Consider the following 27,480-nt stretch of genomic DNA (forward strand, 5'->3'; position numbering starts at 1 on the left):
ACTTAAAATACAGGTAACATCCGACTTACGACCGAGTTCCATTCCGACCAAACGGTCGTAAGTCAAAATGGTCGTAAGTCAAAATCCATTCAAAATGTTGAATAGCGACTCTGAGGCTAAATGACTCGCAAAGTCCCCTTCTTAAAATGTTAAACATAAGGTCTGGAGGTTGTTGGTCGTAAGTATGGGTGGTCGTAAGTTGGATGTTACCTGTACTGTTAAAAATACTGAGACGTATACAACTCTTGCAAATAAAAAACACTTTTTACAGGTGAATTTTGACATTTCATAAACAACATCGGTACCAACTTCAACATGTTTCAATTTGTCGTTTACTAACAGGAAAATGTAGCACAAAATAGACAACATTTGTGTGACTCTTCGGGCACTTTGGACTAAAAAAAAAAAGTCACCAGTCATTCTGTAGAACTCTTGCAAGCGGATCCCAGGAAGTAGCGCTTTGGCTAATGATCCATTTCAGGTCCACCCCCACCCCCCGACGTCCTCCGCCCTCCCGACGTGTGGTCCGCAGAAGCATCCCGATGAGGCTCCCTGACCCCCGACCCGGTTGAGGGACTTACACATGGGGCACGGGTAGTCCGAGAGTCCCTCGATATCCCGGAAGGCTAAGTTGACGATGTGATGGCAGCAAGGGTCGCAGTAGAGGTGGCCGCACGACAGGCGCTTGAGGCGGGCCTCGTAGGTGATGCAACACTGGCAGTGAGGCGCGTCGGGACCTAGCGACAGGGAGCCCGTTAGCGAGCTGCTATCCAGGCTACCCGGCTGGCTGCTGCTCTGCTTGCCGGCGGACCTGGAGAATCGTCAGTTCGACAGGTAAGCGAACCAATCAAGCTACAGTGATACCTTGGCTTACGAACTTAATTGGCTCCCAGACAGAGTATGTAAGGCAAAAAGTGTGTTTCCCAAAAATTAATTCCCCATAGGAAACAATTAAAATGGGAATAATCCATTCCCAAGTCCCCATAAAACATAATTTTCTACTTTCTAATGTTCTAAGCCATCAAGGAAAACCGACGTCTCCGGACAAGTTGTGTCCATAATTTGTAAAATGGCTTCAAATGACTTCTACTGAGCGTATTTTAATAAGATTCCACCACATATATCTATATTTTACGTTTTAAGACTTGCGCTGAATATTCAGGAAGTCTTGTTTTTGAGTTGGTGACGAGTCCGTACGTGACGTCACTAAAGGAATGCCCCTGACCGAAATAAAGACACATTGTAGCAGTCCTTCCATCACGTCAATGTATTTTGCTGTACTAGTTTGGTCTGAAAACCGTATTGCACCCAAAAGCCGCCAGAAGACGTCTTGGCGTGACGTCACGAACTGGGGGCGGGACTTTCTGAAAATGCCCAATTCACAGCTCAATTTTTTGCAGATTTTGGACACTTCAAGTCATTTTTATTGGTGTTTTGCATTTCAATAAAAATATCATACTGCGTGTTTTGGGTATTTTAGATGCTATAAAGTGTTTTTTCTGATGTCAGTTAAGCAAAAAAGTGACGTCGGTTGTCCTTTAAAACTACACAAAATATGGTATATATAATGCTAATATAATATAATGCTATGGTATTATAATTAAATAAACTGATGCTTGTCTGTGACTGTAAAGTGTTCTTGAGAGCTTCAAAAGGTGTTTAAAATGAAATGTATTATTATTAATTATTATTATCATTACTATTATTGATTATTATGATGATTGTTATTACTGGCAAGAACAATATCATGAAAACAGTTTTTTATCCCATCAAAGACGAACAAAATGACACCAACGAGCACAACCTGTGCTCAATTAGCGCCATTTGTGACGTCAATTGAGATTTCGAAAATTACAAAGTGCAACAAATGGCTCAATGATGAAGACATTTTTTCCATATATATAAATGACAAGGTACAAGAGAACGGATAAAATCGTCTCATGATGACTAATTTCCCTTCAGCACTGGAAAAAAAAACAATTACGTCGTGGTTGAATGAAAAAGAAAATAATCACAACAATGGCAACTCCACGATGAGATGCCCCTCGACGTTTTACGCAAAGATCCTTCCGCGCGTGTGTGCCATCCATCCAAAATTGACTTTATTTTAAAAAAATGAAATGGCAATCATCACCTGCTGGACGACGACGATGATGACTTGAAACAATCAAAGCTGAGCGCAGCGAGAATCCGCCACAGAAGGTCCATGGTGGCCGCATCCACCACTACTCACGCTGCCACTGCCGCACATGCGCAAAGTAGTACCATCGCCATCATTTTCGTCTTCGGGTTTCTTCTGCCATAATATGAAGGTGAGCGTTCAAGAAGTCAGACAGACGGACAGACAGTCAGTCAGGCAGACAGCGTATGCGACTTTGAATTTAAGTGGTGTGTTTTCGTGTCCGTGTTTAGCCACCAGGGGGCGATGGAGGAAGACGTGCAGAAAAAAATATGGGAGGACCTGGTATGAGAGTGCTTCGCGAGGCGCCTGACGAAAATTGACTGATTTTTTTCACGAATCTTTTTCGCTGCATAGCAACACTATAGGTCACCTCAAACATTGCCTGTTTTTTAAAATAATAATAATAATAATAATAATAATAATAAAGCATTTCATTTATAAGCGCCTTTCAAAACTCTCAAGGTCACTTTACAGTCACAATTTTGCAGTGGGTGAGCAGCAGATCCCACACGCGCCAGGGTTCACTCAACCCGGAAGTAACTGAAATAGATAGAACGCTACATAGATAGCTAATAATAATAACAATACATTTCATTTATAAGCGCCTTTCAAAACTCTCACGGTCACTTTATAATAATAATAAGAATAATAATACATTTGATTTCTAAGCGCCTTTCAAAACTCTCAAGGTAACTTTACAGTCACAGGATTAAGTGTTTCTGTGGGTGAGCAGCGGCAGCCACACGCGCCAGCGTTTACTCAACCCAGAATAACTGTAACAGATAGAAAGCTAGCTAGCTGGCTAATATTTTTGTCCAAATCTAGATGTGTGTGTGTGTGTGTGTGTGTGTGTGTGTGTGTGTGTGTGTGTGTGTGTGTGTGTGTGTGTGTGCGTGTGTGTGTGCGTGCGTGCGTGTGTGCGCGTGCGTGTGCCTGTTTTTGCCTGTCACCACTGTTTGACAGTCTATTGCTCCCTCTATCGATCGAAAGTTGATACTGCAATCAAACAATGAAACAGCGATTATTATTGGTGGAGGTTATTTATAATAATAATAATAATAATAATAATACATTTGATTTATTTATTAAACTTTGTTTCTTTAATTAATCCTTCCTCCCACACTCACCCCCGCTTTGCCTTTTTTGCATTATTATTTAGTTTTTTTAGTTGTTTTTTTACTTCAAGATGGCGCCGCGATAATGGCTGCCTTTCTAGCAGCTCCTGTATTTTGTTTTTCGACTTATTTCTTTCCTTTCCTCTTCCTTTCATAACTTTGCTGTCGTGAAGTGTAAATTTCTCCACTGCGAGACGAATAAAGGTACATCCAATCCAATGAAATCCAATTCACTTTTCTTCTCGTACCATCTCCGTTCGTCCATTTTTCCTCCATTCCCGCCTTTTCACTCGCGATGCTCCTCCCTCCTTTCTACGTTTGCTTCCTTCTTCCCTCTTTTTTACTTTCATATTGTCATCCTTCCTTTCATATCATCTTTGCTTCCTTCCATCCATCTTTCCCAATTTCTTTTCTTTCATCCATGATTATTATCTTCGATTTAATTGGAATCACCGTATACGTCCCTGTATCCTGCCGCCCACCAGGGGGCGTCTTCCTTGAGGCTCAACGTGGCCAAGCGTAGGGCACGAGCTTGGCGCACGTGCGGGGTGCCCGCGCCACTGCACCAAGCCTGTCTTATGAGCATGCGCAGCACACAAACACACGCACACACACTTTTCCATTTTTTTATTTTGAAGGATGGAGGAGGCGTTGCCATTGTTGTGACGTCACCACCCATCAGGTCGTCGACCACTGAGGGATGAAGTCAAAAGGAGTCGCACTATATTGCCTGCACTAAAATCGACGTCGACTAATTACGATCAGGTAAGATAACTTCATTTTACGACAGTTATCATTAATGGTCATCAATGTACGTTATTTTGTATGTTAAAATAAAATGGAATGCTGGGTAATGCATGTAGCAGGAATGAGAGGAGGGGGGCTAATCAGCATCAATTGGCTCCGTTGGATTGAAGGGACGTTGTTGTGCGTGTGTGGTTACCACCGCCGAGGAGAAAAAGGGGAGGAAAAAAAAGGCTTGAAGGTGAACTTGACTCGCACGTGATTCAATCGTTTGGGCACATTTATTTTGAAAGTCTTCATTTTCTACCGAGTTTTTTTTTCCTATCAACGATTAATAACAACATTAGATGATTATTAGAATTTTTTTGACACGTTATGTGAAACGTATTCGCAGTAAAAGGGAGTTGAATGCATGAATACGGGTTTCATTAGGGGTAAGATGGGGTCTAAGGGGGGGCAACTGGGGCTCTGCGTCGTGCGTCAAAATGACCTTGTCATATGCACTTGTGCATTTTTGTTGGTGCCTTACAAATATATCGATCCATATTTGATGCGAGGGTCGTGGATATCAAATATATGGAAATATGGATGGTATTTTTAAAAAAGAGGGCGGTCGATATTTGGCAACTTTGACACCTCCCCCCACACCCCAGGCCGCTGTCGCTATTGCTCATTTGCATCCCAGTTTGTGTTCAATTTCACACTAGCAGCACCGTCGTCATCAACATTTATTATCACCACACACACACGCACACACACACACACACACACACACACACACACACACACACACACACACACACACACACACACACACACACACACACACACACACACACACATACACTCAGGGCATATTTGGCAGTAAATTAGTGGGACAAAATGGCTTTCCGTATATAATTACCAATTTAAAGTTGCCTTGGGCCAGAACTCAACCGGAATAGCCTCTTTCAGTGATAGGCAATTCTGGTCCCAGAGAGCTGCTGTTCTACACGTCTCGTATTTTTCTGTCCTCCGATCCGCTGAATTCGAATAATCGCGATTTTTCTCGGCTCTTGACAGAAGTTGTTGACGATCTGATCATCGTGTCGTGCGTTGGAAGCGGGAAAAATCGAAAAAATGCTGGTCTGTGACCCTCTAGGACCAGAGTCACCTACTCCTGGTCCTAGTCCATCCATTTGCAATGTCTCTGTTTTAAAGTCAATGTGTCTTGAGATGGGCATCTTGGATAAATCATTTTTTTCTGCTTGTCCCAGATGATGTTTACCTAAAATCGCAAGAAATATCCGAATTTGGCCTTTGTTTTTATGGCGACCGGTCCTGAGCTACGTGTACTTCGAAGCAAACTTTCATAGCATGCGTTGCTTCGTTCATCAACACTCACACAGTGAAGTGTGAGTCGCTTGGTTACGCTTGTCCGAATCAGCCACGGTGAATTTGGTCAACTCAAGGACAAAATGTTCTTTCTGAGAATTACCCGCAGTGGTTTAAAAACAGTATTGTCATTCATTTTGTGTTGGTGGAATAAGAATGAAGCAGAATCATCCGTTTCCTTTCATGCCCGGGACGTTTTGTCTTCTACCACCCCCTGCAGTCATGTAAGGTGTATTTTTACAAAAAAATGGGCGTGTCTAGAAGATATCCTTACTGCTAAAATAATAATAATAATAATACATTTCATTTATAAGCACCTCTCAAAACTCTCAAGGTCACTTTACAGTCAGGATAAGTCTTTCTGTGGGTGAGCAGCGGCAGCCACACGTGCCAGCGTTCACTCAATCCGGAAGTAACTCAAATAGATGGAAAGCTACCTAGCTAGATAATAAATAGCTAATAGCCAGCTATCTATCCATCCAGGCAGCTAAATAGCCACATAGCTAGATAGATCGATAGCTAAACAGCTAATAGATAGCAAATAGCTAGCTAGCTAGGTAGCAAGCCAAACAACTCTATCACTGCTATTCATGAAGTATAGAGGACACTCATAAAAACTAATCTATAAAAGAGAATTCGGCGTTTGTGACATGAACTCCGTCCCGTTGTTTGTTCAGGTCCGGACGCACAAGCAGGAGGGAGCGTATAAGGACTCGTTAGGTGTCGCCTCCAGGAGTCGCCATCACCCCCTCATGAGCTTGGACCGCTCCTGATCCCCAATTCAGTGAGTAGCCAGCACCTCCGCCAGCCAAGATGGATGACGACGGACGTTACCGGGACAACCGCTCTGACTTTATCCGCGGAGCCAAGGACATCGCCAAGGTGGCCAAGAAGCAGGTCGGCAAGAAAATGGGGCGCGGTGTGGACAAGATGGCCGACGAGTACACCCGCCGCTCCTACAAGCGTTTCGAGGAGGAAGACGATGACGACGACTACGCCGGGGTGCCGACCGGCGAAGACGGCGGCGGGAGAGGCTACTACCGCAACGACAGCCGGGCCAACGATGACGACGCCCACAGTGACTCTACCGAGGGCCACGACGAGGACGACGAGATCTACGAGGGCGAGTACCAGGGCATCCCGCGAGGAGACACGGGCAAGGCGGACGGCGCGGCGGTGCACGCGCAACCGCAGGTACAGGCGCAGCACTTCCGGGACCTGTCGGCGTATGAAGGCGAACGCAGGAAGGACCAGGAGGAGCTAGCCCAGCAGTACGAGAGCATCCTGCAAGAATGCGGCCACGGAAAGTTCCAGTGGACGCTCTACTTTGTGCTGGGTTTGGCACTCATGGCCGACGGCGTGGAGATCTTCGTCGTAGGATTTGTGCTGCCAAGCGCCGAGAAGGACATGTGCCTATCGGAACCAAACAAGGGAATGCTGGGTAAGAATCAGTCCCGTTTGCCTCCACCAAGGTATTTTCCATCTACAGAGGATTGCCTCCTGGGGATATTTCGACCCGGGTGTTCCTGATACACAGGCTAGCCTTTTCTAAGGATGTTCCAGATGGATCTAGGCAAGACTCCAGACCCTTAAACACAAACCCTGAGCCTAGTTCTACTCAAAACCCTTTACCAAATCCAACCTCTAACCATAATCCTTCCTGTATCATTCCAAATAAGATATGATCCACTCGTATAGACCTTCTAATGGGTTTGGAAGTGATCGTTCTTCCTTGGTTCATGGCTTCTACGGGTGTTGATGGTAGAGGATGGTTAAATCAGCAGGAAGCCAGGTGTTGGACAGAATAAATGAGTTTAATCTTGTAGACAGCAGCGTGCAACGGCATCGCGTTGTCGGCCGAGGAGGAGGCAGGAAGAGGGAGAGAGAGAGAGACGCGGACTGGGATAGCATTAGCAATAGGATGTGACGTAATGGGATGTGACATCATGTAAAGGCAGGCAGGATGACGAATCAGGAAGTCCAAACCAAAACAAAATGATGCAAAAAAGATGTTTAAAGATGTTCGTATAGCGAATTACCCCAACACCTTCATCCAAAGACATCCGCAATGCTAAATGCTAGCCCTTTCCAAAGATGTTCCCGATGAATGTAGGCAAGATCCCTAAACTCTAAACCAGTGGTTCTTAACGATCGAACCCTCAGGGTTCGGTGAGTCGGTCTCAGGGGTTCGGTGGATCCTCCACCGCAGAGGTTAGTGGGCACAGTCATTGAAAGAAGGGTTCGATGAATGAGCATATGAAACTGGTGGGATTCGTTGTCTTCAACAGGATTAAGAACCACTGCTCTAAACCCAAACTGAGCCTAGTTCTACCCCAAACCACTTCCCAAATCCAAACCTAAACCTTAATCCTTGTTCCATCATTCCAATATAAACTATGATTTATCTGTGTAGGCCTTCAATGAAGAACATTCACAATGCTAATGCTAACATATACCCTTTCCGACGACGTTTCCAATACATTGAGGCAAGATTCTCAACCCTAGACCAAACCGGAACCTGAACATCACCAGCTTATTGATCTCGCACCTTTAACCTAACCCTAACAAGTTCACCCAAATTTTATGACCTTTACCTAATACCCACATTTAAATTTGACCCCACCAATCCCAACCGTAACCTTTTAAACGCTTTTCAATGCAAACTCAAGCCCAATCACCTCGTCTTGAGTGTAAACCCTAACCCTAACCACTCCTGACTCTTAACCTCTAAAACCCGAAACCCGACAGTAACTCCTACCCTGACTGACGAATGTAGATAAAATTTGACATTGTTCTAGTACTAAACACCTACTGAAGAGTAAACCTCCACCAATAAAATAATGGCAGCATGGACGCTATAAAAGTCACGCTAATAGAAGCAAACGGCAGTCTTGATACGAGTCACATCCCACCTGCTTCATCCCGGCCACCATCTATCATCTCTCTCTCTCTCTCTCTCTCTCTCTCTCTCTCTCTCTCTCTCTCTCTCTCTCTCTCTCTCTCTCTCTCTCTCTCTCTCTCTCTCTCTATTGCTCGCCCCCCCACTCCCCCGCACACACACATTGGCGCACTTATTGACAAACTGTCAACAATCCTGTCGCTAATAGAGCCTTCCGTGGAGCTCAAGTGTTTGCTATTTTCGCGACTCTCAAGCGTCCAATGTCACTTCTCCACTCAGCTGACCAAATGTGTTTAATGGCTCTTTTGATTGCGAGGGCATACATCCAAATCATGGTCGTAATCAACGGTTTCCGTGACATCCGAGGAAAGGCGACCTGGAGTGTTTCTCAAAAAGAATTTATGGTTGATTGATAGCTCTTTCCACTCATCCCAAATACTATCCAAAATATTTGACACTACCCTAAATCCAACCTAAAACTTGAAACAAATCCAAAATCCAAGCCTTGAAACTAACTTTTAGCCATCCCACAAAGCAGGCATTTAAATTTATGAGCTTCAATGCAGGTTTGAGGGGTGGTGGAGCGAGGGTTATGGGCTACTTAGCAAAAAAAAAAAGCATTGTTAGCTCATCCGCCTGTCAGAGATGTTGGATCGGAAACTGTGGACTAAGGCTCGGACACAGAAAGATTGTCTTTTACTGCCGGCAGGGGACGCAGCCATTCAAGACAGACGGCCAACTTCTGAAGCCCTTTGCCAAGCTATTTATTGAGAGTATATGCAAATTATACTGTAGTTTATTTCTTGAATTATAATACCATAGCACATTTATTATAGATAAAATAAGGTATATTTTGTGTAGTTTTAAGGGTAAGAAAATTCGAAAGTAGAAAATTATGCTTTATGGGGACCTAGGAACGGATTATTTTCATTTTAATGGTTTCCTATGGGAAATTAATTTTTGGGATACACACTTTTCGCCTTACACACTCTGTCTGGGAATCAATTAAGTTCGTAAGCCAAGGTATCACTGTAGTCTATACATAATAGTCAGGATTGACATTTAGACCCCTTACCAACCTAAGTTTACTGGCACGCGAATTTCACCAAGACAAACCAAATAATTAAGAAAAGCAGCAATGACAGGAGCGGGATGATGAAGCGGGTGAAGCTGAGGGTGCTGAGCAGCTGAGCATCTCTGATGGCTCAGAAACGATGTAGGGGGAGGGGTGAAAAAAAGAGAAAAAGAGGACGACGATGGAGTCTGTGACAACGATGCTGAAAAGCTCTAGGCTGTGTGTGCGCATGTGTGTATTCGTGTAAAGATGTGTCTCACTGAAGGCTAGTGTGTCGTGCAGTGTAAGGGGGGTGGGGGGGGGGGTGGCTATAAATAGTCATGGAGTGTTCCCTCGCCTCAGCTGAGGATCTTTGGCTTCTGGATGTTGCTCAGCCGTCACGATCACGGCGGGCCTCGGCATAGGCGACCCAAACGGGAAAAAAACAGTTTTAATAAAATTGTACTTTAAACAATGGATGGCTGTGCATGTCACTCCTAGGCCTTCAGTTGTGCTATGTCTGACTCAATCAGCTGCGAGTGTGGTGTGATATTACTGGGCGTCCACTAGACTCTAGTATCAACCTCACAATGCAGAGGTACCGGGTTCGATTCCAGATCCGGCCTACCTATGTGGAGTTTGCATGTGATTGGCTGGCAACCAGTGTCGGGTGCCCTTTGCCAACTCTCCAAAAATACCTTGGCTATGCTCCAGAGCACCTTCTGTGACTCTGGTCAGGATAAAACCGTTCAGAAAATGAATGGATGTGGATTAATATCATATTCGAACTTTCTATAATCGAAATCTTTTCTCCCAACTTCAGGCCTGATCGTATATCTGGGAATGATGGTGGGTGCGTTCGTCTGGGGCGGCCTAGCCGACCGCATCGGACGGCGGCAGACGCTGCTCATCTCGCTGTCCATCAACAGCGTATTTGCCTTTTTCTCATCCTTCGTGCAAGGCTACAGCTCCTTCCTCTTCTGCCGCCTGGCCTCCGGAGTCGGGTGAGGGAACGTCGCTTGAAAAGACACTAGCGATCTTCACTTTGCTTGACATCTGAAGTTCTCATTTTCGCTCCCGTGGCAGCATCGGGGGCTCCATACCGATTGTGTTCTCCTACTACTCCGAGTTTCTGGCTCAGGAGAAGCGAGGGGAGCACCTCAGCTGGCTGTGCATGTTCTGGATGATTGGCGGTATCTATGCCTCTGCCATGGCCTGGGCCATCATCCCACACTATGGTGAGGTTTCTATTCCACCATCTTCTGTGAATGCACTTGTCAGTCAACTTTAATATCCCCAGTGCAGCGGTACCTCTACTTATTATATTAATTAGTTCTGGAAGAACGACAAAATGTGGTAGCAGAAATGGGCTTTCTATGTAAATGCCCCCATCCGTTTGAAGCTGCTCCAACAGAACCTGACAGAACCTTTTTTAAAGCCTAAACATGTGTAAAAAATACAACAAATACTCCAAAGTTTGACCTGTTGAGAAATCTCTTAACTCAGTGGTTCTTAAACTAGGTGTGATCGAATCCTAGGGGTTCGGTGAGTCGGTCTCAAGGGTTCGGTCCACCCCTCAGTCGAGTCTGCAGTTAGTGGACAGTCATTGAACCCTTGTCTAGTCAATGAGCATATGAAACTGGTGGGATTCGGTGCCTCCAACAAGATTAAGAACCATTGTCTTAACTGGAATAGATGTTCTTAAGTAGAGGTGCCATTGTCTTATTTTTAGTTTTGTAGTCATTTTTCAGAACAGTCAAATTTCTGGTGCGTACACGGCAAAGACACCTATGGATACTATAGCGCTGTACATGCTCTCGTCAACCCCAGGTTGGAGTTTCCAGATGGGCTCAGCCTATCAGTTCCACAGCTGGCGTGTCTTTGTACTGGTGTGCGCGTTCCCCTCAGTGGCGGCCATTTCGGCCCTCACCACCATGCCGGAGAGTCCTCGCTTCTATCTGGAGGTCAGTTCAACATTGTCGTACGACTAATTTATGAATTGTTATTGTCATTTTGGATATGTTATTCTCATTTTTGCTTCACTGTGACATGTTGATTTCATCTTGATGTTTTATGCACTTCCAGAATGGGAAACACGACGAAGCCTGGATGATTCTGAAGCAGGTCCACGACACCAACATGAGGGCCAAAGGATATCCAGAGAGGGTCTTCTCTGTAAGCCATATTTTCTATGCCCCTTGACCTTTTGGGAGTAGCGCATATCGCAATCAGAATTTAACTGAATTCAACTGACATGTCAGGTAACCACCATCAAAACAGTGAAGCAGATGGACGAGCTGGTCAACTTGGGAGATGGCGCCGCTTGGCACGAGAAATGGAGAATAAAGCTCACTTCGCTTTTCCATCAGGTACTGCAGCGTCGATTCAAGAATGTGTGTGTGTGTGTGTGTGTGTGTGTGTGTGTGTGTGTGTGTGTGTGTGTGTGTATGCACGCATCTTTTTGGGAGACAGAAAAAAAGCTGTTTGGTTTGAAGCAACTGTTCTGAGCCAATTCCAGTGTTTGATGGACTTCCACGAGGGTGTTAGTCAAATGATGTCCCAATTTAAAGCAGGCAACGTCAAAAGATCGTTGACGTTGATTTGGCAAGACATTGATGACCATCTATGACTCCTGTCGAGGACGTTGAAATAAAGTCACACCTGAAATCAATTACACTAACTGATACGAAATTGGATCTGTCGATCATGACAGAAAAAGTCCCAAGAACCCTGCTTCAAATTGCATGAGCTACATTGATCTGATTCCTGTCACACACCTCAAATTCTATTTTTTTCCCAAGGCTGACTCTGCACACCATTTTTAGGCAATATCCAAAAATAATCTGGACTGGTTCAAAATGTGCCACTTTACTAATCTCAATGGAAATTTTACTCTAATGACCCCAAATCAGAAGCAACCGTCCAAGACAGAATGGCTGGTAATTGATATTAATATGCTGTTTGTCCTTTCAGGTATGGAGTAATTTCCAGACAGTTTTCTCCCCTGAGTACCGCCGCACCACTTACATGATGATGGCCGTCTGGTTCTCCATGTCCTTTAGGTAGGGGGACTCACTTACCTCAGGATACAGTGCGGTGATTTGGCAATATACTGTGGGAATATACATTTTAACGGAGACTCCCTATTTTGCCACCACAGCTACTACGGTCTGACCGTGTGGTTCCCCGACATGATCAAGTACCTTCAGAAGCAGGAGTACGCCTCACGCACCAAAGTCTTTGTCAAGGAGAAGGTGGAGCATGTCACCTTCAATTTTACCCTGGAAAACCAGGTGCACCGCCAGGGGGAGTACTTCAACGACAAGTAAGTCAACAAGCGCCATCTTGAACTTTGTCTAAACTGCGCAAATGAACCTACTTGGCTACGCTTTTCAGATTCATGAACCTGAGAATGAGGTCCATGGTGTTTGAGGACTCATTGTTTGAGGAGTGCTACTTTGAGGACATCACCTCCAGTAACACTTTCTTCAAGAACTGCACTTTCATTGCCACTCTCTTCTACAACACAGGTGAGGGAAGCATGGCAACTGTACTCAGTTCCATATAAGGAAATGGTTGTTCCACTTCAGAATATGGATCATATGGATCTTGGGTCCATTTTCAAGTACTAAACAAGTACACAAGTACTAAACTGATAATTTAGTGTTTCTTGTCACTGCCGAACAAGTGGATTCTGGTCCATTGTCTGTTTAAACTCTGCCGGTCTCTAGGTGGGTCCCATCTGAAAGAGCACTATGCGGAAAAACTAAGCCAAACAATGTATGAGAGTCCAGAAAAATATCTCTTGCTGGTGTCTAGGCTTCTTCTCAAGTCATCACAGCTTGACCTCATGTCGATGACATCACGGGGCTACTCTCTGATGTCACAGCAGAGCTCTCGTGTCGCGACTAGGCAAAGCCACCAGAGGTGTCTGATGGTTACCAGAGTTGTTTTGTAATGGCTAGAGAGCATGCCAGTCTTGATATTCGGTACCTTCGTTGGGTCTGTGGTGACCAAAACTGCCCATCGGTACCTGGGCTATCCTGCTTCTAAGGACAGTGAATCACCTTTGGAAACACTTTTCCGTAACCCCTTCGAAAGAAATCTGATTCCAGAAGACGACTAGCAAGTGTCCCTCGACTGGTTGTGCTCTATGGCCAACCCGGCTAACTCGGACCCCGACTTGGGGAGGTTTCTTCGCCTGGTCTACCCAAGTGATCCACAAGACCCCACCTGGGATGAGGAGATATTTTGGGGTAAACGGGTATCACCTAAACCTCGAGCACCAGTGCCAGTTATCAGGAAGTCTTTAAAAGTTGCCAGAGCTGTACTTTCTCCTGTTGCCAAGGCCTCTTTGAGGAATGCCAACCTGTGTTACAAACAACTGAAGACCACACACTCCTACAAGCGTTTTGAAAAGTGGCTCACGAGGGTCTCGACACCTCCTCGGCTCATCTTCCTTTGCGCCGAAACCATCATCTCATTTTACCTACGCAGAGCCTTGCAGCTTATCCGCGGTTCCCAGCTGGAAATGTTTTTGGTGGAGCACAAACAGGAAGTGATTACTTTTTTGCTCTTGCCATCCTCCGTCCTCTTCCCTCTTGTCTACTGTTTACTTCCTTGATGGCACCCAATACTTTAGTTTTATGGTGGAGTTCATTCAATATCCCTTACCACTCACTATCATCAAACGGCTTGAAGATGATGTGCCACATGAAACCAGAATGCATGTGTAGATGCAGTTGTTTCCAAACTTACGATCCAATACTTCGGCTTGGATGTGGCAAATAGAAGTTCTCATTTACTGAAACGCAGCAGACAATTCCAAGCAAAGCTCCAGGATCATAATGTTACTGAGCGTCCCATTGATGGATCCTGGGACCACCTAGTTAGACTTTGCCACTTGTTCTCCAAAGTTTCCATCCTTTAATAGACCTTTAGGACACTGCTCCAAGTCAATGTTCTCTGGGATCAGAATCATCCAGAACCTCTGCGTTTGAGACACCAGAATTGCCATACTTGATTCTGCGCTGGGTTCTTCAGTCTCCAGAGTAGTTCCCCATTGAGAGTCACATGGACCACAATTCCAAGCCAACCTTCTCCAGAATCATGATTCTACAGAGCACAATTCACCCAACCTCAAGCCACAAATATGCCAGTATTGAAGCTCTTGTTGGTTCAGAAGTGTTGAAAACTACCGTCCATGACTTGAGCTCAGACGTGAGCTTCTTTTGCTCCCAGTGGTGTTTGAATTCTTCCTCATCTTCAAGACTTTGCTTCACTTTACATGATTTTGGTTTAAAAACCCAAACGACAGGACAATTTTTAGAAATATTTACACCTTTGCTGTGTCGCGTTAGTGTGAGTGACAATAAAGATGTGTTGCTTTTGTACCCTGTTTTTCATCAATCTGACCGCTGTCTGGTATCTCAACACCCAAATTTGGTGCCCACATGTGGTTGCCTGATCATCAAATATTCTTCCTGTCATACCGACACCCAAATGTAGGCCGCTTTTGCCACACTGATACTGAGATTTGGGCCATCTGTACTAACACTTTAGTTATATCCTTCCAGACTTTTGGGTAATATGTGTTCTGAAACAAATTTGAAAAATGTTACTGAAGCTCATGTCCCCCAAACGATCGGGTCTAACACCTGGCCTTTGTTCCTTCTACGCTCTCCAAAGACCTATTCAAGTACAGGCTGGTCAATAGCCGCCTGATCAACAGCACTTTCCTGCACAACAAGGAGGGCTGCCTGCTGAGCGACGTAAGCGATGAGAACAACGCCTACATGGTCTACTTTGTCAGCTTCCTGGGGACCTTGGCTGTGTTACCGGGCAACATTGTTTCCGCCTTGCTGATGGACAAGATCGGACGGCTCAGGATGCTCGGTAAACATAATTTTCTGCCATTGCTGCTTATCAATGGCACATTCTCTGAGAAAAAATGTGGTTGTAAACATAGGTCCTGGTTGTAAATATAGGTCTCGGTAATGCCAGCAGAGAAGACCTTGCTATCCCTGCCTCCAACGCTTGTCATTTTGCTCTCTCCAGCGGGTTCCAGCGTGATTTCCTGCGTCAGCTGCTTCTTCCTGTCATTCGGCAACAGCGAGTCTGCCATGATCGCGCTACTCTGCCTGTTTGGCGGTATCAGCATCGCCTCCTGGAACGCCTTGGATGTGCTGACCGTTGAGCTCTACCCTTCGGACAAGAGGTACAGAAATGTCGATTTTCAATGATTGACGTGACGTCAATTGCAATGTGATCGGACCACCGTGATGACGCTGATGTCACTAAACGTCTTGAATCTGTATAACGGCATCTAAAGTTGATCATATCGGTCGTGTTGGTTGTGTTACCAAAAGACATAAATGATGGATGATTGAAGGATGATAGACGGCTGGATGGATGTCTTCCAGATAGATCCACAGATTGATGGACTTAATATACAGAAAATAGTAGTATAGTGGTACCTGGACTTAGGAAAATTAACTCATTCACTGCCACACATGTGCAAAAATGTGTCCACTCCAGTGCCAGAGTTTTTGCCATTGTCACTTGAATTCCAGGACCCACAGAATACAGGTAACATCCGACTTACGACCGAGTTCCGTTCCGACCAAACGGTTGCAAGTCGAAATGGTCGTAAGTCGAAATCAATTCAAAATGTTGAATAGAGACTCGGAGGCTAAATGACCCGCAAACTCCCCCCTCTGGTGCCATCACACGGTCGATTGCTGTGCGAGAGTGAGATGCTAGCTGGCTGGCCAAAATTGTCCTACGCGTTGCTGGCCTGCTAGTGCGTTGCGGTGCCAGGCATAGAATTATTTTTTTTTTTTAATTGGATCTGGAGGTCATGGTTGTAAGTATGGGTGGTCGTAAGTCAAGTTGGTCGTAAGTCGGATGTTACCTGTATTGAGTTTTAGGACTACATAAACATTCAATGCAGCGTAAGAAACCTTAGATGCTCAGCTTTCATCAGAAATAAAGAGTTAATTCCTAAATGATATGGGTCTGAAGTTATATGAGCATGAAATAGGGCAGCTGTACAAAATACAATGCAATGCATACATATTGGTTGATATAGCGCATTAACAACAGCTGAAGCTGGAACAAAGCGCTAATATGGAAAAAAGGGAAATACTGCCCCCTTGTGGTAAAGAAAAACATTGCCAGATGCCCCGGCCAGCGCTTTATCGGCACCACCGCGCAAAAAAAAACCAACCCAAATTTGTTCCAAGCCACCCCAAAATCCTGACATAAATGTTTCCTAAAGTATACAAATGCATCAAAAGATGTAATAAATACATGTTACACTTGAAAAAAAAACTAATTAGAACTCCCTCTTAGCCAATGGGATGCCAGGAGCATCTTCCCATATTGTATTTTTACCTTTTGTAACTTGAAATGTATTCCAAACAAGAGTGTCAGAGATGTTCGATCGGACACTGTGGACAAAGGCTTAAACACAGAAAGATTGTCTTTTACTGCCGGCAGGAGACGCAGCCATTCATGACAGACGTCTGAATTCTGCAGCCCTCTGCCAAGCAATTTATTGAGAGTATATGCAAATTTAAGTGATACAGTAGTAAAACATAATTTTCTTGATTAGAATACTGCATCTCTTGAGTTCTAAGCACGAACAACTGTAAGCTATACAACATTGTCTTTTCCATGAACTGATAAATTTGTAACCTGGCTAATAAGCTCTTCCTGTGAAGGAGTTTCAAGTCTTAAATTACTCCTGTGATAAAGGAGTTTCCCAAGTCCTAAATTCTGTCCAAGGCCAGATCTCCGAGATGAAGATGACAGTTTAACAAGCTGTGTCTGTTGACCTCAGATTGACCCCAGGTTTCTCTGTGCTTCAATTGTATATTCGAGTCACACATGTTGACTAAGCATATAACAGCATGAAACTTTTAAATATGATAACTTCTTATTCTCCATCAAAGAGTCAATATTTTCCTGTTGAAGCGTTTCATAACATTTTGTATACAGGACCACGGCGTTCGGTTTCCTCAACGCGCTCTGCAAGCTGGCGGCAGTGCTGGGAATCAGCATCTTCACGTCCTTCGTGGGCATCACCAAGGCCGTGCCCATTCTCTTCGCATCGGGGGCGCTGGCGGCCGGCAGTTTCCTGGCCCTCAAACTACCCGAGACCAGGGGTCAGGTGCTTCAATAATAATCGGCCATAAGGGGGGGAACTTAACGAAGGTGAGATTGGAGCTTTAGTCACAATTGGTTTGAATAGAATCATGACTCAATTCGCGACACCCCCTCCAAAAAAAATGGCGGAAGTCGGGGGTCCGGGGAACTGGGAGGCTCCTGATGGTGAGCCATACGAAATCCGATAGCTCGTCCACTCACATCCACAAATCATTCCATTAGATGCCTTTGCTTGTAAAAAAAGAAAAAGGCATTTTCATTAATGGTTGTTTTGTTAAAACCCTTCAGCATTCCGGGTTTGTTTTTGTTGTGGTGGGCCCAAAACGAAGCCCCTCTTGCCCTTTAAAAACATGTTCATTAACGTCGACTTGAAAGTCATCAAGTGTCCATTTAAAAGCACAAGCGTAGTGCGGGTGTGCGTGCTTTCATATCGTAAATCCCCTTGTAAAGAAATGGCTTTTTAGGACTTCTCCTGGCACCGCCCACCTCCACTTCGTGTTATGCATGTCCAAGTGTATGTATGTATGTACATGTATGGATGTACATGTACTCAAAAAGCATCAAAACCATGTACAGTACAAATGTAAGACCAAGCTCTTTTCAAAATGGCGCTTTTCCACCGCAAGGTTTCCCACTTGCTTTGTCCGTTCTCAAGTCCAAATGGTGGAAAGTGTCGACACGTGTCGATGCCAAAAATAAGTTCCATTTTGTATCCGGTAAGCGAAAAGGATCATACAAAAAGCGACAATCGTCCGAGTCTGCCAGCGCCACAAAATGTGTTTTTCAACCTTCCAAGGGGAGACTATGGGCAGCAAGATCACAACATCAGGCGCCGTAGTCTCCATTTATCTCAAGATGAAGGTCAACCTAGCAAGCGATAGTCGATTACCTGCGGGTAAGAACGACCCCAATTTCATCCAAGAGGATCCAAAGGGCATCAAAATGGAGATTGTGGAGTACAGCTAAGGCTATGCTAACATTAGCATGTGCGTATTATCCTAACTCAGCCAAATAAATACTCCCTGGTAGGGCGATATCTTTGTGTTGCAGTGGAAAAGCGACAATATTCTGTGTTATGTGAGATGACAGATGCCTAATATATGAAATTATATTCATAACAATTATGATAACGACCTGTGTGAAGTGAATGTTAGCCTTATTTTCGTGCAATATGGAAAACCTTCCCGTGCAATATCACCACAACCATCATAATTTTATTCCCGTTGATTTTCTTTGGCCAAATCATTTCAGCGAACTTAACATAAACCTTCAGGGTTTGACCAATAGGTGTCGCTAATCACATTTAAAATGAGATTCACTGCCAAGGGCTGAGACTGTAACAGCACAGGGTCGATTCAACAAAAAATATAGCAACCGTCGCTCACCTACGTTCACATGATTTAATGTCGAAACTGCCATTTTATAGGATAGCAGCCATATTAGATGCAACTTTATAAAAAGGCGCAGTGGCAATTCCATTTTGATTTAAATCACTTCAACGTCCTATCTCGAAAAGGATTACATTTATTTGACTCAAATGACTACAGATTCTCGATAATAGCATTTTTGCTAACTTCTTTTAAATTCAATAAACAATCACACAACATATCTGATTGGTACTTGTTAAACCCAAGAACTGAAAAAATACTTGAACGTTCACTCTAAATTCTCTTTTATTATGTTCCCTATCATATTTGATTCAAATTATTTCTGGGAAATTGATTTTCATTATTTTTTTTCCTCCCCCCCCCCCCCCCCCCTCCAAATTCAAAACGCCATTGTGATTTACCACTTAGGGTCAAAACGAGACCCTTTTACAGTAGTACTTTCAAAAATATATAATTGTAACCGATTAGTTCCTGGAACTAGATGTACCACAGAATTATATATTGTTCAAATTGGGGGGGGGGGGGTGGGGGGGGGAACTCCAAGTACCACAAAATGATATATTGTTCAATTTAGGGGCGGGATATATAATTGTAACCGATTAGTTCCTGGAACTAGATGTACCACAGAATTATATATTGTTCAAATTGGGGGGGGGGGGGGGGGGAGTGCGAAAATATATAATTGGAACTGATTAGTTCCTGGAATTACATGTACCTCAAAATGATATATTGTTCAATTTGAGGGGGGCCAGGGGATGGTGAAAATATATACATGGAACTGGAAGCGATTAGTTACTGGGACAAAAGTACCCCAAAATGATATATTGGTTATTTTGAGGGGGAATATATAATTGGAAACGATTAATTCCTGGAACTAAAAGTACCCCAAAATGATACATTGTTCAATTTTGGGGGGTGGGGGTGTGTGAAATCAGAATCAGAATCATCTTTATTGCCAAGTATGTAGAACACACAAGGGATTTGTTTCCGGTAGAACACGCTGCACTAGTATCGTCAAAAAAAACCTGCTAAGTTGCACTATACAGTTCCATTTTGGCTACTGTTGAAAGAGTTCAAAGAGTTAATGGCTTGGGGGAAGAAGCTGTTTAAATGTCTGCTGGATTTGGTGCGCATGGATCGGTAGCGCCTGCCTGAGGGGAGTAGCTGGAAAAGGTGGTGGGCAGGGTGCGGAGGGTCCAGTAGTATATATCATTGGAACCAAATAGTTCCTGGAACTATGAGTACTCCAAAATGATATAATATTGTTCAATTGGGGGGTGGTGGAAAATATATAATTGGAACCGATTAGTTCCTGGAACTACAAGTACCACAAAATTATATATTGTTCAATTTGGGGGGTGGGTGGGGTTAGTTCAACTACTTGATTGAGTCTAAATTCTAAAAATGTACTCAAACAAATTTCCCCATTGCGGGACGAATAAAGGTATTCTGATTCTGATTCTGATTCTGAAACACTCCAGGAAGTTACTCTGAAGTCAAGGAGCCATAAGCTATGTTGGTGATTTTTGTAATTATCATCTTTTTGTATTGCAAATGTGTATCCCAACAACAACGTTGTACACATAGTTTAACTTCGGGACATTGAATGCAGAAAAAAAGTGTATTGGATCCATTTTCGAATAAGGCTTTGATAAATATGGAAGAAATGAAGGCACGTGAAATCGTGGCGGCTGCTTTTTACATAAAGTTTTGAATCGAGCCAACCAGATGGCCCGTTGCACTAAAACGCACATGCGTGCACGCACATACTGGGCAAAAAAATAATAATAAAAAGCACAAATTCTACCTAACCAGACAATTTAGCAAAGTGACAAAGCAGACCTTGACTCTACCCCCATTCATTTTTTTTGGTTCTTTTTTTTATCTTATTTTAATTTTTTTAAACAATTTCAGTCTGCCATTTTTTTCCCACGTTGTTAACTCTTGCCAAATATTTTTTTTTTACCTCCTGAGTTTTTACACATCAAGCGTGATGTGTACTCTATACAAATGAAAATATGTACATAGAACTGAAGATCATGTCGGTCATGTGACCTGGAGACACAGAAATTGGACTTCCAAAGCAACCAAGAAAAGACACAAAAGACATCATTTATTGTCCCAAGATCCAAAAGTTCCTGGTACTTCAGCTTCAGATGACTTCTTATCTATTTAAATTTAGTTGCAGGGTACTAAAAAAAAAGACCCTGCTCGTGCTCTCAAGCTGGAATTTACAAGCTCCAGGAAACTAAGGTACCAAGTGCTAAAAGTTACTGGAACCTCAGCTTCAGATTGCCTCTCATCTGTTTATATTTAAAGGATAACCGATGTTACTTTTTTGTTTCCTGACATCAGAAAAACGTTTTATAGCATCTAAAATACCCAAAACACGCACCCAAAACACGGAGACATTAAAGTGTCCAAAATCTGCCAAAAATCGAGCTGCAAATTGGGCATTTTCAGAAAGTCCCGCCCCCAGTTCGTGACGTCACGCCAAGACGTCTTGCATTGCTGGAGAATCAAAACAATGGTTTCACATTCGGAGAATATGCTTTCCTGGTACTGATCCAGTTATGAATATGATTCAAATAGTTCTGAAGAAGAAAGCATACATGTTTGCAATCGATTAAAGAATTTATTCAGTGTCATTTTGAGGCATCAGGGGTGGGAAATGTCACACCCAGGGGAGGCAGAAAATGGCGTCAAAGCCGTGTAGGGAATTAGTCAGCCCGTTTCCACAGGCTGATAAATTCCTTCCATGGAGCTTGGTCGCCCTCTTCTGGCTCTTTTTGGTGCAACACGAGGTTTTCAGACCAAACAAGTACAGCAAAATACATTGACGGGATGGAAGGACTGCTACAATGTGTCTTTTTTTTCGGTCAGGGGTGTTCCTTCAGTGACGTTACGTATGGACTCGTCACCAAGTCAAAAACAAGACTTCCTGAATAATCAGCGCGAGTCTTAAAACGTAAAATATAGCTATATGGGGTGGAATCTTTGTAAAATACGCCCAGTAGAAGTCATTTGAAGCTATTTTACACATTATGGACACAACTTGTCCAGAGACGTTGGTTGTCCTTTAAATTTAGTTCTGGGGTAAAAGGAAGACCCCAAACAACACTTGAGATTGGATCCATTTTATTTATGTAGCGGCGCTGAAAACTTAAAGTTCCTGGAACAAACTTTGGTTGGAACCCAACTTTGGTTCAGGGTTCATTTTGTGAAAAGACGATACGTGGCGCGCGAAAGAAGCTAACATAGCAATAAGTTGTCTTGATTTCTTTTGCCCTCTGCTAGTGTACAAAAAGAAAACACACACACACACACACACACAATCCCGAAACCACCCCATTTGTTCACTACTCCATTTGTTCAATGTAACAAAGAATTGCTCATTTTTGTCAGTGTGTACTGTGCTGTAGGATATGTAGTTTCATTGTAAACAAAACCAACTGTGTGTGCAATCATGGATATGAAAGTCTAAAATAAAATAACAAAAAAACAAACAAAAGATGTTAAAATTCTGTATGTTGTCTTTGATTTTGTGTTTTCTAAAAAGAGAATGGAATCTCAGTAAACATGTCAGTGTGATGGCTCATCGTAAACCCAAGTTAGAATTTGCTTTTGTTTCAAAGCTGTGTGATATTTTTCTGAAAATACATCATGGGGTTTGCAATCAACCCTTTAGAATTATGGAAGAACTATACGGAATAAAAGTTATGATGAAAAGAGCATCTTTGTCCTTGGTTCATATTTGTCACGTTTTATGTTATGTTATAAAATAAATCAATACATTTTATAGTTCAACTCAGTTTACATAATTAAAAGTAATTGGAAGAAGTACAATCTTGCTCTCCAATCAGATTATTAGACAAGTAGATTATACAACTACGGCAATTGCTCAAATCTCGGACATATTGGAGTTTCCAAGCAACAGGCAAAAACTACATAACGCCATTTCCACCCTGTCTCTCACGTCACGAAAGCGACGGACTCACGCCAGGACCAGCAAGGTGAAATTTCGATGTTTTTTTTTTCCAAATTCAAATTTCACTGTTCCTTGTTTACCAATAAAAGGATTAGACAAGTATGTTATTTAAAAACGTTGACACGCTAACCGTAAAAGCCTTGGAATTGCCGAGCAACAGGCGAAGACTACAAAACTTTATTTCAGACTTGCAATTACGTCACGAATGCGCCGGCCTCGCGTCAGGACCTGCAAGGTGAGATGGCGGTGTTTTGTTTTTAAACCTCAACTTTCACTTTAAGTGTTTTTAATTCGAATCCCTGGGTGGATATGTTGTTTTTTAATATACAGCGGGGATGTGTGTCATAAATAGGTTGAAAAACATCAACAAAAAGGGGACGGGAGCGATGTTTATGGGAATGTTAGCTGCTAATGCTAGCTCAACAAGCAATAGGTTTGTCGACAAGCTGACGCAAAAAAATGGTGGGTGTTTAATTGGCAACGTTAGGAGAATAACATTCCAAACGTTAACGAGTAAATAACATTTTCACAAGCGTCATTTTGAGACCACCGGCGTTGGACGCTTGTAACAGCGCTGTCATGTTGACATTTAGGGTCTCCGTGGTCTTCATAAACGAGAAAGGAAAATAATATTATAAAGCCTGAATGCTTTATTAATTAATTTCTTTCGATGGTTCATTTTAAGTGTTTTTTTTTCACTCCCTCAAAAAGAATTAGTTCAAAAAAATCGACAAAAATGACACTCAAATTTCATTGTTTCCCAGAATGGCAATGTCAATTTCTGGAGAAATATGAACATTCTTTTTGAGGGGGAATATTTAAGCTTTTTGTTCATTTTTTAAGATGATAAAATCAACTTCTTATTAAAAAACTGTTTTTTGGTATACTTCATATATTTCTTTATTTATTTTTTTCATCATATTTACCTTTTATTTAGTTAGTTTTTCTGTCAAATGTATTCTTGTGAAATTATTTTCTTGTAAAATGCCCCTTTATTGACACATTACAACAGTATTGTATATGTTTTAATTTACCCAAATACAAACCAATAATTTCTGCTTTACTGTTTTAACATTTCTAATGTATTAGTTTCATTTTTGCATTTGCACTTCATTAATTTCTAAATTAACAGCATTTCACTCAAACGATAAAAAAATATTTGATGCACAAATAACTATCCCAACAACACCTGAAACAAAGTGCTTTTACAGTTTAAAGGACAACCGACAACATTTTTTTGTTTCCTAACTGACATCACAAAAACGTTTCATAGCATCTAACATACCCAAAACACGGCGGCTGATATTTTTACTCAAATGCAGAATACCATTAAAAATGATTTAAAGTGTCCCAAAACTACTTGAAAATGACCTCGGAGATGGCGAGTTTCAGAAGGTCCCGTCCCCTTGTTCGTGACGTCACACCAAGACGTCTTGCCTTGCTCTAGAATCAAAATAATGGCTTCAGATTCAGAGAAGATGCTTGCTTGTTACTCATCCAGTTATGAATATGATTCAAATAGTTCTGAAGAGGAAAGCATACATGTTTGCAATCGATGAAAGAAGTCCTTCCGTATCAATTCGAACCGTCAGGACTTCAATGCAGCGTCCCAGAAAATGCACAAGATGGCGCACAAGCTCCGTTGGATATGGGCTGATTTGTATGCTGGAAATTTGTGTCAACTAGTATCAAATAGTAGTCATGGTGCCACACACGATTCACCATCGTGTGATTTATGTGTTTCCTTTCTAATTTCGCCATCAACACAGATTAACATGAAGTTTTCAGACCAAACAAAGTACCCAAAATGCATTGTGTGTCGCTTTCTCGGTCAGGGGCGTTCCTGACGTGACATCACCAACTCGAAAACAAGACTTCCTGAATATTCAGTGTGAGTCTTAAAATGTAAAACATAGCTATATGCGGTGGAATCTTTCTAAAATACGCTCAGTAGATGTCATTTGAAGTGATTTTACAAATTATGGACACAACTTGTCCGGAGTTGCCGGTTGTCCTTTAAATACAACCGAATAGTAATCCGTTTACCCACCACTCGAGGGCGACTTACTGAAATATATGTATGAACTACGTAGCCATCAGGTGGTGCACTCCATGCATGGTCCGATGTTGCCCGCCATCCTTCGCTACTCTCGCTCTGCCCATCGCATCTTCGCTACCCGCCAAGCCTCTCACATGGATACCTCCAAGCCCGTGGAGGGCGCCATCACCAGCAAACTGACGGACGCATTTCATCCGGACCACCTGGAGGTGCGCAATGAAAGCCACATGCATGCCGTACCCCCCGGTTCGGAATCGCACTTCCGCGTACTGGTCGTCAGCGGTCGCTTTCAAGGCCTGTCGCTGCTTCAGCGCCACCGTCTGGTCAACGAAGCGCTGAAAGTGGAGCTGAGCGCTCACGTCCACGCGCTGGCCATCCAAGCCAAGACGCCCGAGCAGTGGCGTGGAGATCCAAGCCTGGCTAAGAGCCCCCCTTGTTTGGGGGGCTCACGCGGGGATCAATCCGTGGAAGACAAACTGAAAGCGGGACATTAACGGGAGGTGCTTCCTGGTGTACGGGTGTATTTTATTTTATTTTCAATTTGATTTTCTCAGCCTTTATATCGCCTAATAAAATGTTGTGAATGAACAAAATATCGTCTGTTGTTATTTTATACACTGATTAAAAACAATCAAAAAAGGAATATACATACAAGTAACATCCGACTTACAACCGAGTTCCGTTCCGACCAAACGGTCGTAAGTCGAAATGGTCGTAAGTCGAAATCCATTCAAAATGTTGAAGAGAGACTCTGAGGCTTAATGACATGGGTATGTATGGGTCTGGAGGCCATGGTCGTAAGTACAGGTGGTCGTAAGTCGGATGTTACACACACACAAAAAAAAAAAAAAATATATATATATATATAATACCCAAAACACACAATATGATATTTTTAGTCAAATATATATATGTATATATATATATATATGTGTGTGTGTGTGTGTATACATACATATGTGTATATATATATATATGTGTGTGTGTGTATATATGTATACATGTGTGTATGTGTATATGTATATGTGTGTGTATGTGTATATATGTGTATGTGTGTATATATATGTGTATATATATATATATATATGTATATATATATATATGTATGTGTGTACATATATATATATATATATGTGTGTGTGTGTGTGTGTGTTTTTTTTAGTATACCTTCTACTAATTGGAATACTTTAATACTAATAAGTATATTTATAAGCGCCTTTGAAAACTCTCAAGGACACTTTACAGTCACAGGTTAAGTTTAACTTTAAATGCTAATTATTTTATCCTCACATATCTGATTTAAAAAAAAATCTATTTATTTGCACACATACCAAAAAATATTGAGTTTTGCCCGAAAAGAAAAGTAACTTTCATGCAATTTATTTATTCCATAACGTCAGTACCAGCACCTGACCGCTTGGGGGCAGTATTTGCACAAAAACAAAATATATAATCAAAACATTTAATTTACAAGTGCCTTTCAAAGCACCCAAAGACACTTTACTATTAAAAGAACACCACAACAATAAAACCATAAATAAAATTATAAAGAATAAAACATATATTAGGTATTTTATATATAATAATAATACATTTTATTTCTATGCGCCTTTCAAAACTCTCAAGGACACTTTACAGTCACGGGATAAGAACTTTGTTTTTCGTGCGGGTGAGCAGCGGCAGCCATTTGTGCCAGCCTTCACTCTACCCGGTAGTAACACAGCAGCAAAGTGAGGAAAGGAAAAAAAGAAGTAGAAAAACAAAATACAGTAGCTGCTGGAAAGTCAGCCACTCCTTCCTGTAGTTAAAAAAAAAACCCACAAAAAAACAAATAACCAATTTGACAGCACAAAGACACAAAGAGTCGTTCATTCTTCAGTACTTGCTGTACCCTCTTTGTGTCATGAACCAGTTCTATATGAAAGAAGAGAGGATCAAAGCATCCTTTTCAGCAGTGGATCAGTGACGTCATGGTGGAATATGCACGTCTACAACAACCTATATAAATATGTGTGTGTGTGTTTGTAATATATATATATATATATATATATATATATATATATGTGTGTATATATGCATGTGTGTGTATGTATATATATATATATATATATATATATATATATATATATATATATATATATGCGTGTGTGTGTATGTATATATATATATATATGCGTGTGTGTGTATATATATATATATATATATATATATATATATATATATATATATATATATATATATATATATATATATATGATAAAAACATAACATTATGTCTCTTCAGTAAAATAGAGGCAAAAACATAATTTTTCATCTGAATATTAAAGACGTGCAATATATTAATATTTTTAATTAATAATAGCGACGGCATGTTGCTTTGGACCAATATTCTGAACAGCGATACGAGATTTAAAAATTTGCTGTGTGTGTGTATATGTGTTTTTGTGTGTGTGTGTGTGTGTGTGTGTGTGTGTGTGTGTGTGTGTGTGTGTGTGTGTGTGTGTTTTT

The 27,480-nt window shown here is 42.2% G+C and overlaps 3 protein-coding genes across 3 annotated transcripts; 2 read left to right on the forward strand and 1 right to left on the reverse strand.

Annotated features, from left to right (window-relative positions):
* Positions 1-5: 5 nt before the first annotated feature.
* Positions 6-2,389, reverse strand: LOC148897010 (uncharacterized). The gene is made up of 2 exons (XM_088999336.1): positions 2,135-2,389; positions 6-811 (listed from the first exon to the last, which is right to left on the reverse strand). Exons 1-2 carry the CDS (start codon positions 2,206-2,208, stop codon positions 478-480), a joined length of 408 nt encoding a protein of 135 aa, XP_088855462.1. The 5' UTR covers positions 2,209-2,389; the 3' UTR covers positions 6-477.
* A 1,547-nt stretch (positions 2,390-3,936) lies between these two features.
* Positions 3,937-19,273, forward strand: sv2a (synaptic vesicle glycoprotein 2A). The gene is made up of 13 exons (XM_088999225.1): positions 3,937-4,062; positions 6,093-6,856; positions 10,192-10,372; positions 10,455-10,606; positions 11,199-11,332; positions 11,454-11,543; positions 11,630-11,737; positions 12,342-12,430; positions 12,529-12,693; positions 12,765-12,898; positions 15,057-15,263; positions 15,426-15,585; positions 17,370-19,273. Exons 2-13 carry the CDS (start codon positions 6,229-6,231, stop codon positions 17,551-17,553), a joined length of 2,232 nt encoding a protein of 743 aa, XP_088855351.1. The 5' UTR covers positions 3,937-4,062; positions 6,093-6,228; the 3' UTR covers positions 17,554-19,273.
* A 3,740-nt stretch (positions 19,274-23,013) lies between these two features.
* Positions 23,014-25,542, forward strand: bola1 (bolA family member 1). Its single transcript, XM_088998749.1, has 2 exons — positions 23,014-23,148; positions 25,007-25,542. The coding sequence occupies exons 1-2, from the start codon at positions 23,015-23,017 to the stop codon at positions 25,464-25,466; spliced, it is 594 nt and encodes a 197-aa protein (XP_088854875.1). The 5' UTR covers position 23,014; the 3' UTR covers positions 25,467-25,542.
* The last annotated feature ends 1,938 nt before the right edge of the window (positions 25,543-27,480 follow it).

This window comes from Hippocampus bargibanti, linkage group LG06 (assembly GCF_051943395.1).
Source record: "Hippocampus bargibanti isolate YZ-2025 linkage group LG06, ASM5194339v1, whole genome shotgun sequence".
In the NCBI taxonomy this organism is placed as follows: domain Eukaryota; kingdom Metazoa; phylum Chordata; class Actinopteri; order Syngnathiformes; family Syngnathidae; genus Hippocampus; species Hippocampus bargibanti.